This window comes from Pteropus alecto, unplaced genomic scaffold (assembly GCF_000325575.1).
Source record: "Pteropus alecto unplaced genomic scaffold, ASM32557v1 scaffold146, whole genome shotgun sequence".
NCBI classification, from domain to species: domain Eukaryota; kingdom Metazoa; phylum Chordata; class Mammalia; order Chiroptera; family Pteropodidae; genus Pteropus; species Pteropus alecto.
The window spans coordinates 30,057,926-30,073,984 of record NW_006442107.1 but is presented as its reverse complement, the minus strand read 5'-3'; the positions used below and the strand labels follow the sequence as shown (position 1 = coordinate 30,073,984).

Here is a 16,059-nt window from a genome sequence, read left to right as displayed (position 1 = left end):
ATAATTTATTTTTATTTATATTGTATATAATACAAAATCTTCCACCTTGAACACATTTCACTATAATATACTAAAGGCTTCATTCTGCAACAAGGAAATAAAATTATATTCATTAAAACAGTTATCATAAAGAAAATTACTTTGAAATGCAACTCCCCCCACCTCCTCATGTTATCTATTAGCTGATTTCCCTAGGCCTGAGTAGGACATACTTTTCTGTCATTTTCAACCCACCTAAGTACTCTTTAATAACTTCTTTTGCCTCCCCAAAGCAGTATTTAATATATTCTAATTCACACAATTGGTAAAACCACCATTAGTTAAAATACCTGTCATATTCAGTCATTACTATTAAGAAAATCTAAGAAAATGTCTAATAAAGCTCACTTTGTTTTTTCTAATGCCTGCCATATTATAAATTTTATGCACTTCCCTAAGGCCCATATTGACGATAAAAATGACTGGAGAAAATTACGGTAATTAGAGAGAATGGTATGTGGTGGAATTGTTTCTTAATGATCCTTATAATAAATTGCATTGCCATGAACCAACTCGTTTATTTCCACTACTCAAGTTAGCTGTAACGTAAATACCTTCTGTGAGGTTCATTCTCAGAATTAAAATAGTGCTACTTAGTTATTTCACATATTAACTTTCCAAGTTATTAAATAGGTTTTCTTTAATCCATCAGCCTTTTCTCTCCTTCCCACATAAATTCTCTGCTTTGGGAGATAAAATCTACCCAGTATCCCATTCACTCTCTGTAATCAGCTGCAATATTGTTTTCATTCTTGTGCTAGTGCCTTTATTCCCCTTCTTCTTACCTCATTTATTCCTGCCTGAATCTTCTCTCTTCTCCAAGGCTCATCTCTGTCTTGAAGTCTTCTGTAGCATTTCTAACCCATAGGAGCTTCTTGAGGTTAGGAATTATGTTTTACATGTCTCTGAACTTCTAATGCCTAATATAACGAATGACACTTAGTAGGCACTCAACAGATTAAAGAGATTTTGAGCAACCATTAGGTGCAAAGGACTGTGCTAGGCCCTGGGATATGGAGCAAATGAGAGCTAGTCCCATTCCTTGTTCTTAGCACTCCTCTGAGCTTATATCACACCTCTGTAGCTTGTGTATATGTGTCTGCATGTCCTTTTTAATACTTGTTTCTTGTGTGTCCTTATTTTCTCACAAAGATTGGACATCGCTAAAGGGTAAGAACCAGTTTTCATTATCCTTTTGCTTTTTCCTCATTATTGTTTACATTATAGGTCTTAGCAAATCTAAGTTGATTGATTCAGAGATATACATTAGTTTTTTTCTTAGAATCTCAATTTCTTCACTTGTAAACTGAAGATGAAATGTAAGGCTTAGGTTTTGAATATAAGTATATAATGTAGATTTATAATTATAAGATACATACAGACATAACTATGTGACTAACCTGGCACATAGTGGAGACTATTGAAATAATAGTTCTATATTTTTTTTTCCATTTTTATAAAACTCATTTATTTTGAAGTCTTACAGTTGGGCCAGTTCTAGTTGTGTATATATACCACACGTCTTTGCAATTAGACCTTCATTTATTTAGTCTGAAATATTACTCAGCATCAGGAACTACATTAGACCTCTTAATCAACTGAGCAGTGATCAAAGCACCAAGACACTCAGATTCCTTCTGAGTCTGTAGAGGATTGTAGCAAGACAGGAAACCCTCAGGCCATTTATACCAGCTCCTTCCCACGCCACTTTCTGTTGGTCTCTGAGAAACCTCTAGCCAGGATGACAATCCTGGAGCTTAACGATGGGAATGGACTCGAAAATTATTTAATCCAGCTTCTTCAACATAGAAATAAGGATATCAAAGCCAAAGAATTCATTTCCCTTATCGACACTGTCATTAGTTGTAACACCAAGCCCTCTGACTTCCGGGTCATTGCTCTGCTCACTATTCCATACCCCCTCCTACCTTAGAATTAAGATTTAGTCAGAACAGATTGGTTTATGGGATGTGAATACCTGAATGACACACCTTGCTAAATTCAGGATCCTGACCGTAACCAGGTCTTGATTGGACATATTCATTCAACATTTGTCCATTGAACAGCTACTTAGAAAGATATTATTCCAAACCGTAGTTATAGAGCAGTGAACAAGATATTATTAAGCTTTCACTTTGTGATAAGAAAATCACCCCAAGTTATCAAGTGGCAGGACAAGGATTTGTATTTAAGCAGGACGGCTCTAGTCCCTGCAGACTTCGTGGTAGGCCTGTTTTGATTCACTCATTTCATCAACGTTGATTCATTCAGCAAATATGTATGGAGCTTCTAATATTGTCAAATGTGAGTTAGGTGCTGGGTATCTGGAGGTGAACAAAACAGTCCCAGCCCTACAGGGAGCATATTTTCAGATAGAGAAAATGGAGGAATAAAACAAAAGTAAACCATAAATTAATTGAGAAAATCACAGATTGTGTTAAGTGCCATGAACGAAGTAAAAAAGGGAAAAGATAACACTCAAAATACTTTCAGCAATTACCTACCTTAATGTCCCAGAGACCATAAGCAGATCCAAGACATTAGGAAAAAAAGGGTTCTGTTGAGTATTTTGCAAATTGAAAATGAAATCAGTCGTGTCAAGATCTGTTAAGGGGTAAAGACAGAAACTGTGATGAAGTAAAAGGACGCAAACCTCATTGGAGTCCACTTGTCTTGGTTCCTTTGGTTCCCTCATTGTTATCTTGTGTTTCCTAAACAAAGTTAAAGTTTTGGCGAAATGTTATAAAATAACCAACGTATGCCTCAAAGAGATCTTTAAAAATACTTTTCTGAGCTGATTCTCATAAGGCATTTTATAATTTATTATGGATCTGTGGACTTCTGGAATCTTGCCTCAGTCCAGGCTCTCAGTAATTAAACACTGTAGAACAGTCTGTGCCAGGAATGCTCATGGTTCCTTGCATAAAGGAAACACTGGTGCTCCTGCACATCAGAAAAATAAAACACTGTTGCCCAAGCACCAGCGGGCACTTTTTCTTATCTACATACTTAAATTAAACTGGCTTTAAAATATTTCTCATTCATCGTAAATAGTAAAGTTGGGACATTTAACATGTTTTTTCCCCATAACTAAAGCAATGCTTGTGCATTATAGGAAAATTACAAAATATAGATCAGTATAAAGAAAAAAATTAAAACCATTAATAATACCCAGACCAATCAAACAGCATAAGTTATAGGTTAATAAAATATGACAAAATTCCCACTTCAATAATTCAAGTAATACGGAAATTTTTAAAAAATAATTTCTGACTCCCGACTCTTCAGCTTTGATGCAGTGTCTTGATGTCAACCATGGAACTAGACTGCCGCTGTCTCTACGTTTTTTTCTGTGTTTATGTATATATACAGATATGCAGGTATATATTCACTCTTTTTTTAAAAGAATCATATTGATTTTTTGTTAGTTTCTCTGAAGGTTAGCTTGTATCACTCTGGATAGATTACGATATAACCAAGTCGAATATGGGGAAAGATGCTGCATTCCTGAAAGGTTAACATAGGAATGAATCTTTAAAGGACCCTGACATTAAATGCTGAGACTTTAATAAAATACATACATATTTTATCCCAAGTGTATAATGGTAGACTGAACAAGGCATCTGTAAAGAAATCAGAATTTATGACCAGGAGGAAAATAATCTGCTCTTGGACTTTGTTTTTATATGGAAATGTTATAAAAACATTGACAACTAATTCTACCCACAAAGAAAAAAGAAATTTGCTTTATCTCATATGGACAGCCATGTGAATCATGGTGTGCTGGCTCAAGGAAGTCTGATGATAAAAGGTATTAGCTAATATATATATACATAAATGTGTATATATAGATAATTTATTTTAATATATGTCGGATAATTTGCCATATCAACACAAATGGAATCAATGCATTATTTTTAGTAACTATCATATTCCATAATGTGGACATAACTTATTCCACTCATTTTCTTATTGACAGGTATTCAGGTTATTTCTTATAAAAATGCTGCAATCAACATTTTCATATGTATATTAATTTTCGATACTTTATAATGTACTATTTTTTAAAGTTTAATTTTTATTTACAAATTAAATATTGCTGCAGCAAGTGTCAATCCTTCTTTAGACAGAGTTTTACGTGTCTTTGATTCATTTTGTTTTACTATAAATCATATGCATATTATCATATGCACACATACATACACACAAGCATACATACATACATCTGGAGGAAGCTCTTGCATTCCTCATAATTTGACCTCAGCCTGCACATTTCATCTCATCACACATCAAGCCCCATTACTAATGCTTCTCACCCCCTACTCTCCACATGTCTATGCTATGTCCCTCTCTACACTTCCCTGAGTAAAATTTGTTTTGAGGTTTAGTTCAAACTCATCTCCTGAAAGCTTTTTCTAATCTCTCCGATCTTTAAGCAGAAAATCCCCTCCTACTTTGTGACCCCATAGCAATTTCTTCATTTCTGTATTGTAGTCATCTTCTTAATCTACTTTGTGTGAAAGTTGGTGGTGCACACGGCTGTATCTTCTGTTAGATTATCAGTCTCTTGGTGGCAGACACCGTCTTGGCTGAAGGCAACAATACATGCATGTAGGAAAAGCTCAAAGAAATGTTTATCGGACTTGGACATTTTGTCTAAAAATAAAGGTCAGTAAGAGCCCAATATTTGCCTTTCAAGCCCTGTTATAAATTATAACTAAATACCCTTATTAAAGCAATTTTGGGAAAAGATAGCAATGTAAAACAGTCACATGTGGTATGTTGATTTTTGGCCTTGGGGATCTTTTCCTTTACTTCTAGAACAGGGGTCAGCAAACTTGTTCTATAAAGGGCCGTATAGTAAGTATATTAGGTCCTGCCATCCGTTATAAGATCTACAATTATTCAGCTTGACCACTAGTGTGAAAACAATTATGAACAGTAAATAAATGAATGAGCATGATTGTGTCCTGGTAAAACTTCATTTACAAAAACGGACAATGGTCAGGAATTGACTTTTAAGCTATGGTTTTCTAACTCCTGTTCTAGAAGATGTCTAGCTACATTTAAACTGACCTGAGTTAAATTCAAATTCTGGCTCTTCTACTTTGACTTTTCTGCTTACTGTGTGCTTTGGGCAAGCTACTTAACCTCTCTTTTTCAACACATAAACATAAGATTCATATTATCTTCTTCCTGTTAGGCATCTAGTTCAGGGCCTAGCATTTACTGAACACAGAAATGTCAGCCATTAATTTGCCTTGTTAAAGTAGTAGAAGCATAGAAAGAGGGTCAGAGAACATGCAGGTCTTTATTTCACTGAAAACAGCAAAATCCTAAGGAAAAGGCAAGAGGAAAACCAATGGGCAGCAGAGATTATCAGATGACAGCGGCAGGTCTCCGCAATAGGAGCAGTAGTCCTCTAAATCATGTACATTCCTCTATGGAATGAATCAAGACAGACAGACAGACAGGTGGCTTGACACTTGCTGCAGCAACAATAATAATATTAATAATAATTTTTTAAGATCATTTAGAGAACCTGGAGCTCTGATAATTATGTAAAAGGTATGCACCAGGCTTCAGGGATTATTGATAAAATAGTAATACTGGCAGATTTCAATTGTATTACATTTTTAGGTAAAATACAAATATGAATCTCTAGCACCTTAGTAGCCTAATCATCTCCAAACATTTCAGCTGACTATATGCAATAGGTTCTTTCAAGATGCAACACTTCAGTGGCTTTTTCACTGCCATCAAGATAAAGTCCAAACACTTGAGAACAGCTTGCAAGGCTCTCTACAGCTTGGCTCCAGCTCATACTTTTAGGCCCACTTTTGATCTTTCCTTTTCTTCCACAGCACAAATGCTTCAGCCAAATGTTGATTAGCTTATTCCTGTCCCCAAAACACTTCTCCCTCCCATTTTGTTTATTCCCATTCTGTTCCAGCCCAATTCCCTAGACCTTTACAAACCCATCAGTCATCCACATCCCCATTCTTTCAAGACCAGACCCGGCTACATCCTCTGCAGAACAACTTGACTAGCCCAGTGCCAAGCCATATCCTCCCTGCAGCTGCCAGGTGCATTATTATTATTATCTCGCCTTTTCTTTTGCTCTGCTTGTGACATCTCTTCAGTAAATGCTCAGTAAACCCTACATTACATGAAGATGATGTGTAGAGTGGAAAGAAACTGGATTGGGAGTTTGAAAGGCTCGAGTTTGTGTCCTGGCTCCACTGTTGTCTCATTGTGTGACTGAGAAGCGCAGGTGGTTTAATATCACTGAGCCTCAATTTCTTTATTTATAACAAGGGGCCTATACCTACTTTACAGAGTTTTTGTGAGAATAAAATGAGGTTAAATAAAATCAAGAGACTGGGAGTCATTGAAAGGTACCTACCTCACTCAGGAACTGTAACTGTATCTGAACTGTTTACAGGGTTTGGTGTATCTCCTTAGTAATATAATAATTTTGAAAGCAAGAACTATACCAAAATACACCTGTGATTAATTGCATCTGGCATTTTTTTAAAAAAGCCACTCAATAAATTTACTTGATTTGTTCTTAAGTTGCTGTTTGAAATCTCTATCAAAGTTACATAAGGCTTACTGGCTTCTATTTTTTAATTTTGAAAGATAGAACCAAGATCTTCACCAGCATATATTGCATAGGGATACTTTAAGATCATTTGAAAATCAGCTTAGTTTCATAAAATTTTTAAAGTTGGGGGGAAATTCCCAAGGTTTTCCAAAAATGTGTACACAGAGCTATAATTTTTTCCACCTTATATTTTGCAAAATGACTGCACAGTGCACATGTGCCTCCAGCATTACGTGTTGCTTAACTCTCTCCACTGGATGCTTACTGCTTAAGTTTAAGCCCTCTTTCCATTTTTTCCTGCAAGAATGGAAATAAATCCTGATGATATAGAATATAATAAAAATTATACATGCATAATTAATAAAAAAATATTCCACACATTTTTATGTATGTCCATGATATCTAAGTGTTTGTAGACTATTTTATAACATATTATTTCACTAATTGTTCAGAACAAATCCTGTAAGGCAAGCACTGTCTCCATTTGGCAGATTGGGAAACCGAGACCTCTAGAGCTTAAATATGCTCTCTGTGTCACAAACCTAGGGCACAGATGCTAGGACATGGAGCCAGGTTTTCCTACACTGAGTGTATTGGTCTCTGCATTGCACCACAGGTGATTAACTACCTGGCATTGATATGCTTCACAGAAGCTATATAGGACCTCTTTTTAAGGTCCATAGATGTGTTTCAATAGAAATTCTTTCTCAGTTTCTTGGTGAAAACACAGTCTTAATGGTTAAAAAAAAAACCTAACTAGTACATACAATGTATTTTTACGTGTTTATAGAATATATAGATAAAATTACCTCAAATTATGAACAGGTTGCTTAGGTTTCCTCGTAAGGTTTTAGTAACTGAATCTGTTTCCTCATCTAAATCAGAAATTGAAACAGCACTTGTATGCCTAACTCAAAGCTTTGTCTATGAGGACAAAATGAGAGAGCTTCTCTCCACATGCAAGCAGAAAATATATTTACAAGGCAAGGTATTACAATTTTCATTAAAGTAATAAATATTACAGATAAATTAATCAACTAAAATTCTGTCTACCTGAAATTAATTACTAGGTAATTCGTAACACAGGAAAGTTTTATTTTAGAAACTACCAGATTCATTACAAACTATGAGCCTCACATTTTAATAAAGTTCCATGATGAACGAGTTATAAAATTAGTCCTTACTGCATACTGGAGCATTTAAAAGTTAATTAATTCCTTGACATTCAACAATATAACTAAATTACTTTATCCACTTGTTTGGGCACAATGTATATAATCTTCTGATTAAATAAGCTCTAAAATTATCAGTAGAATTATTATTTACCCATCTACTGTCCCTATTAGCTCCTCCTCAGAATCTGAAGAGATTATTCTCTAGAGAGTTTTAGAAATATTAGAATGGTATAACAGAATGAGGGGTGGGGGCTTTTAAGTTGTAGTTTTCAGAGTTAGAGTTTCTGAATAAAAGTGTATATTTTAAAATCTTAAATTGAAAAAAATTCTGACAAGTTCTGTGCAGCAAAATACCTGCTAATTCACTACTGTTTACCCTGTGGTTTCTATTTAAATGTATGCTGCTGTCATGATTTATTCCTACCTCGCAGGATAATGAATCTAGATTTTATTTCTGTTCTTTGCCCAGACTTGTACAGCAGGCAAAGTGTTTGAAAATCAAAGGAAAAGAAGATATTGACTTGGATAATCTCTTCAGAGGTAAAAACAAAAACACTAGCAAAAACACAGACTATACTTTTTATTGTGAAGAATGTTTTGTTTATTTGGTTGGTTTTACCATTCCACTAGGGAATGGTAGAAATAAGCTGCCTAGAAGTCAAAGATTTGTGTTCTAGTCCCAACCCTACAAATAATAAGTTCTGTCACCTCACTTCTCTAATCTTTAAATTTCTCATTTTTAAAGTGGAAGAACTGGACTCTGTAATCTCTTTGGTTCTCACTCATGATAGGACAAATCTAAACCTATGGAAGTAAAATCTTAATAGTAGAATCGCTTTCTACCATCTGCAGAGGGCAGGGAGGGAAACCAGAAGTGTCTCATTGCATTTTTAGTTGGGGGACCAGGAGATGTACCTCAATAGTAAGATAGGCAAGAAGATTTTTGGAAAATTTCATTATTAAAAACTGAGGAATAAGAATATAGGAAAAAGAACTACATGTTTTCATTATGTTTCTGTCCTGTTAAGGCTCAATTTAGACAAAATCTCATCTATAATTTCGAGGTTATATTGTAGCAAGCTAAGGAATAAATTTTCCCTTGGTTGTGTTAATTTAGTGCAACAATTATTTGTTCAAATGAAAACATAATTTGTAATTAGTATCCTTATATCTTTAGCCATAGAAGTTACATGTGTTTGTATCTCCCAAAACATGGTGGGAGATCTGTTTATCATCTAGAGAAAAAGAAAATTAGTGAGTTTTCTGCAGACCTGGCCAAAAGTGCAACAAATTAGTCCAATTTAGTAGCACTACACTTCATCTCCAAAACAATCGAGCATTCTATTTAAGAGAAAAAGCGTAAGTTCGGCAGTCAGTGAACAAAAGGGCTATGACTTCTATGAGCAAAGCTAACTTCATTTCAGGCAGGGCTTAAACTCAGCTTGGGATTGGAAGAACTAAACTACAAAGGAAGGAGGAATCTTTTCCTCAGAAAATGGAGGGCAGTTTGGTTATTTGTGTTTCATTGTATGTCTACACACGTTTCTCCCTAACCAGGAGAATTACTGTGTGACAACTGGATCTGAACATCGCTTTACATAAAATAAAATAAATAACTGATATTTTAGAAACTGCCCATACAAATGTTCTAATCCACTTTACTAAGCCTTATTCTGCAAACAACATGTTTTGGAATGGTATATGGAACCCAAAAAAGTGTCAGTGTGTTAATTCATATTTTGACACTTTTGAAAATATCTGTGTGGAGTAATTATGAATATGTTCCTGTTAAAACAGATACACAATTTTGTAGTTTACATAGTAAAAGAAGTAGTAATGAGGATCATCTTTATAAAAATAGAAAATATCACTAGCAACATGTATTCGCACAATGTGAAAGATGAAATCTCTTTCAACTTGTTTAGTATGCATTTGTTCTTTTCTGTACCATTTATAAAAAGATTATAAGCATATGCATTTATTTATTTGTGCATTTACTGTGCTGCTTAATTTAAATATTTTGATTTCTTCACAGCAAAGGTCTATGTTCATAGGTACGGGGAAAAAATGACATAGTGTGCAGTGAAGCACCCTGCCTGGTGCAGAGCACGCAGCTTGCTGCCAGGGGTCCGTAATACTCTCTTGTTGAGAAAATGCCTTCAGGGATCCGTTCTAGTCCATGCAAATAGACAGGATTTATTTAGCACCTGCTTTCTATTCTAGCCTTTTGCCACACAGAGTGGTTCTTCCTTATATTGGACTAATCCTCCTTATTGTAATTAGCTCATTTTCTCTACTTTTAACTTGGTAGAGATAAAATAATGAGAATAAGTATGTTACCATGGTGGTATTAAATGATTATTTACTATTTTCCTTTTGTGTAAGCCTATAAATCTGAGCATAATTTCTAAAGCTTTCCCTTTGTTTGTTTGTTTGTTTGGTCTAGATTCGAATAAATATCTTGTTGATTCATTAGGAGTTGTTTTGTTTTGTTTTGTTTTGTTTTTGTTTGTTTGTTTTTTAAGGAAAATGGGCTAAAATTTGTTCTTCATTTTTCCCATGAGAGAAAAATAGTATACCTTTGATTTTTAGAGATTTTGTACACATGTATACAAAAACACAGGCAGCTTCTCTTTTTCATATCTGGAGCATGTTTTCAATTTTTACTTGGAAACATCTTTATTGTCTAAACCATTTTATTCATGGTAAATATGCTTGGCAGATAAAATAAATCTTTTAAAGGCTACTCATTATTTTCAAGTATACTTCTTAAAGATACAATATTTTTTCCTTTCCCATAATAATGTATAAAAATAAGACTGGATGACAGAAAATTTAATTAGTTTACAATGATATACAATGATTGAGGAAAATATGATTATCTAAAAGGCTGTTTGGTAGTGAAATTGGCAGAAGTAAGTTGAAGTTTGTCCTACTAACCTAAGGTTTGCAGGTTATCTTTTGTGCCTTTTGTTAAGTAAATAATGTATGGACATAGAGTTGACATGTTTAGCGAATAACATGTTCCTTTTTTAGGACTGAGTTGGGTATCTGACAGTGGCCTTTGGGTCTTTACCTTTCCTCAGTGAGTGTTCCATAGAGATCTGCACAAAATCTGCTTCTTTGAACACCAATTCAGTGAGACTAATGAAAGTGCATTTCCATTACGTATAAAGGACCTGCTCATCTCAGTGATCTGCCCTTCTGCCCCTTTGACAATTCTAGAACCAGAGTAGCAAAAACTCAGCCACTTGGTAGGACAGACAGATGTTGATTCCTCTGGTTTGTGTAATTCATTGCACCTCCCCAGGGGACACCTTTGGTGTTGTGGAATGTTCAGCTAGAAAACTGTTTCTTTTTTGCTATTGATTATTTTGGGACTCAAATATGTAACATGCTCACTTCCTTAAAAATGCAAAAATTTTATAAAGCAAAAAATAGAAGAGATCAACTTTGTTAATAAAACCTTCATATATTTATTTTAGGTATAATAATTCACCTTTTTGTTTTCTTTATCAACATAGAATCACACTATCTATATTTAGTGATCTACAATTCCCTGTTATTTTTCACTTGCTGATATATCATGAGTACCTTTCTAAGTCAGTGCATATACACCTGCTAGATAATTTTTTTTAGGTAAAAATTGTAGCCAAATACACAAGAGATCACACTCATTTAGTTACCTCTTGTGTCAAGAACTAGAAACTGACTAGAAGTTCACCTCATGCCGTCCAGTTACCCCCATCTGCCAGGATAATCACTCTTCTGATCTCTGTTCCTATCAATTACTTTGTTCCAGTTGTGAACATTTTATAAATGAAATCATATAGTATATACCCTTTTATGTCTGACTTATTTTCTTAATGTTATGTTTGTGAGATCCATTCAAATCAAATTATGGTTTGCTTATTCTCATTATTGCATATTATTCAGTTTTCTGGTGATTCCACAATTTATTTATCCATTGTTTTCAGTTTGGGTTGTTTTCAGTTTTGCCCTCTTACCAGTGGTGCCACTGGGAACATTCCGGTATGTGATTTGGTGGATATGCGTATGCATTTCTGTAGGATATAAACCTAAGAGTGGACTTTCTGGGTAATTGGGTTTGCATAAGTTCAATTTCAGGAGGTAGTGTCATATTTTTACAAAGCGATTGTATCATTATGTTCCTCCCAGCAAGGTTTCATAATTGCAAGTGCTTTGCATCCTTGCCAGCAGTTAATTTTTACCCATATCTTTAGTTTTAGGCATTCTTTGGGGTTTACAGTAGTATTTACTTATGCTTTTAATTTTTCATTTCCCTAAGGCCTATGAGCTTGAACACAGTAAATTATTGTTATTTGAATAAACTCTTTTGTGAAGTATCTTTACCATTTGTCGTTTAGGTTATCTTTTTCTTATTACTATAAAGGAGTTCTTTATATCTGTAAATGAGTCCATTGTTGGATAGATGTATAGCAGATATCTTCTCCAGTCTCTGATTTGCCTTTTTACTCTCTTAATAGCGCCTTGAGATGAATAGAAATTTCAGATTTTAATATATAGTTCATCGATCCTTTCTATTTTGGTTAGTACTTTTAGTGTTCTTTAAAAAGTTTGCTTATTGCATGTTCATGAAGATACTCTGATGTTTTATTATAGAATCTTTATTGTTTCTTTCACATTTAGATATGCAGTGTGCCTGGAAATTATTTTTTATACAGTAAAACATAGGTGTCAAGATTCACTTTTTATATGTATATTCAGTTGATCTAGCACCATTTATTTAAAAAGCCTTCCTTTTCCCAGTTACCCAACATAAATCAAGGTGGCCATTACTGTCCTTATATTTCAGCACGTCTCTTATAAAAGGCATGATATTTACTTTGATATTCAGTCTGATGATAGTAGCCTTTAGTTGTAGTATTTAATACATTTATATATAATGCTATTTCTTTTAAGTTGGGTTTATAGCTATCATCTCAATAAATGGTTTCCTATTTTTCTCAACAGTTTTTGTTCACTTCTATATTTCTTTATTTATATTAACCAAGAATTTCTTACGTCATTTTCCCTATATTAGCTTGTTGGTTATGCATTTTTAATATTCTTTTAGTAAATAGTATAGCTAGTATAATATACATCTTTGTGTAGGATCATTTTTTCCTCTTCCTTTATATTTCTTTTGTGGTATCTTCTATGTTTTTAAAAAAGTTTTTGTTTGTCCAGAAATGCTATTCTTTTGCCTTAACTCTTGAAGAATATTTTTGGTTGTTATGGAACTCTGGATTGGCAGGTAATGTTGTTTCTGGCTTTAAAAATGACATCCCATTATCTTCTGACCCCCATCATAGTTTCCCCTGAGTGGTCAGCGGTAGCTTTCTTCTGTCTCCTTTGAAGGAATGGGTCTCGGAGTATATCTTATTTTCTCTGGCTGCTTATAAGATGTTTCTGTTGTCTGTGATTTTCAGACAACAGAAATGCCTAATGTAGATCGTTTTGTATTTGTCTTTTGGAGATTCATAGTGCTACTTAAGTCTGTGGGTATATGTTGTTCCTTACTTTGAAAATTTTCTTGACCATCATCTCTTCCAATATTGTTTTTGCTTCATTCTTTCCTGTCCCCTCTTTTGAGACTGCATCCATGCATTTTTTCTTGTTCATATGTCTTATATACTATTTCCTACATTTTCTTTCTTTTTTGAACTACATGCTTCAGTTTGGATTTTTTTTTCTCCTGACCTTTATTCAAGATCACTAGTGCTCTCTTAACTGTATCCAAACTGCTATTACACCCATCCAATGAATTTTTAATTAGCTCTTGGTATATTTTGATCCTCGCACTTCCATATACATGATTTTTTAAGTGGATTCTAGTTCTTGAGTAAAATTATCTATTTTGCTATCTAATTTCTTAAACACATTAGTCACAGGTATTAATTCTGGGTCTTATAATACCAGTATCTGAATCACCTTTGAGTGTGCTTCTGTTATTCTTTGTAGAGGGTTGTTCTACTAAAGCTATTCCATCCTATTCTTGCTTAACAGCCACAAAGAATTTCACTGAGTGAGATTCTATCATGTGTTTAATCAAATGCTCACTCATTAACATTTTTATTATTTTCAACCTTTATGTTTAAAACAAAGACACAGTAAATACTTACACAATTGTATGTGGGCATTCGTGGTAATATTTCTATAGTATTAATATCTGAAAGTGAAATCGTTGAATTAAAAAGTGTGTGCATTATAAATTATGAGTGTAATTTCAACTTGTTCAAATATTTATAGTTGTTTACTACAGTACTCCTAAAAACAATATACAAGAGTAACTCCTTCATTCTACCCTTACAAATAACTATTTTACCTCTTTCATCCTGCCAGTTTGATAAAAGAAAAAATATTATCCTTTTAAGTATTTTTCTTTGATTATGAAGTTTCTTATTTTTCCATGTCATGGTAAAGGATAGATAGAAACATAGAAAATTATCAGTGGTCACACTATATATTATATTATTTAGAAAAATTACTTATGACCTATGTGTGTGCTGAATTTTAAGGGCCTTCCCTAGGTTCATGACCAAAGACTGACTCTCACAGGAACTAAGGAAAGAAATGATTCTGTGTCGCCTTCTTCCTTACCTTGTTTGTTCATGGGAATCATCACAATTAAAAAGCAGATTGTTGGTTTCAGCTCTGACATGTAAAGGGCTTATAAATCATCGCTCCCATCCTCACAGGTGAACAAAGCTGAACAAACTGAAAATCAACCACTCTTCTTAGATGCATCAGAGAGTCTGGTCCTGCACTCAAGGGAAACTACTTTCCCAGTGATTTCTATGACCCAGGGAAAGGCAGTTAGACAACTCCAGTTAATTCTCTCTAGACCTGTGTCTCACATTAGGGAAGGGAGAAAAAAGGCCAAGAAATTCTTCTAAAGGTTACAGCCCAAGGACTCAGGCCCATTAAAAAACAACAACAACTGATTTTAATCATAAGATTCCAGAACATTTGACCCACCAATACCTTGACCTCCACATCAGTAGGGCTCCAATACAATAACAGTATATTCCAAAAGAGAAACAGACTCTATTTAATAAGGAGTTTCTAGAGTCTTTCTTTTGGAAAGCCAAAAACAGTGGGGGAAAGAAAAAGGTCACTAGAAGAAATTGAAGACTCTGACACCTACAGTTGTTATGTATTTGTCAGAACCCCTAGAACTGTATAATGCAAAGGCTGACTCCTAATGTAAACTATAGACTTTAGTTCATAATAATTGGTTTATCAGTTGTAAGAAATGTACCACACTAATGCAAGATATTAGTAATAAAGGAAACTTGGGGAGTAGTGATATTTTATGGGAACCCTTAGTCCTGTCTGCTCAAATTTTCTGTAAGTCAGTTTTAATTGCCCTAAAAAAGAAAGCATTAATTTATTTTTAAAAAGCTAATTGTAAGTACTTAGCATCTTTGTAATGACTCAGCAATATTTGGTGTGATAATGCAGGTGGTATAGGGATGAGACGAGCTGGAAGAAGGGAATTATTTCCATTGGACTAAAAGATGATTCTAAGGACATGAGCTTGTTCTTATGAACACTAGATACTATCCTTGATAGTTCCTCATGCAGACATGCTGCTATTTAGGTGTTAATTAAAATATTAATGGAGTTTTCTAGGTAAAATAGAATGTAACAAAAGTTTCTCATTAAAAAGAGTTATTAGCTTTATTTTACTTTTAAAAAAATAAGCAACATAGAACTGGATCCCAAGTTAGAGACTAGCTGAGATTAGGGATGTTGAGATAAGAGATTTTGTAGGTTCTGAGATTTGAATGATTTGTTTGTTTTCATGCCAGATGCTCTGAAACACCTACACTCACAGGCCTGCTAGAAGCTGTCATATAGCCAATAAGGCTGTGAGCAAGAGAAAAATTCTTGAAAGTAAGTGGAGGGCTCTGGATTCCTCTTACCTCCTTTCTAGGATATCTTGAGCTTTTTTTCTAAGCTTGGTTTTTAATATATTCTATATTACCTTTCCAAAAATTCCCTTCACTCTTCTTTTCATGCAGAATTTTCTCCTGTCAAGTTCCAAAGAGTATGGAAATGAGAAAGCTAGTTTTCTTGCTTATAGTTTATGGATTTTTAAGAATTAAACATTATTGACAAAATATTTTGAAAATTCAAATGTAGAGAAAAGTAATCATGCAAGAATAAGACAGTCTGAGTAAAAATAAATCTGCTTTAATAAGTAAAATA

The 16,059-nt window shown here is 34.1% G+C and overlaps 1 protein-coding gene across 1 annotated transcript in view; it reads left to right on the top strand.

The window, feature by feature from the left end:
* Positions 1-16,059, top strand: part of L3MBTL4 (L3MBTL4, histone methyl-lysine binding protein) — a 244,485-nt gene that overhangs the window by 137,517 nt on the left and 90,909 nt on the right. Inside the window, 1 exon segment of the mRNA XM_006920119.1 lies at positions 8,291-8,361. Within this exon segment, the coding sequence (XP_006920181.1) occupies positions 8,291-8,361 (71 nt within the window).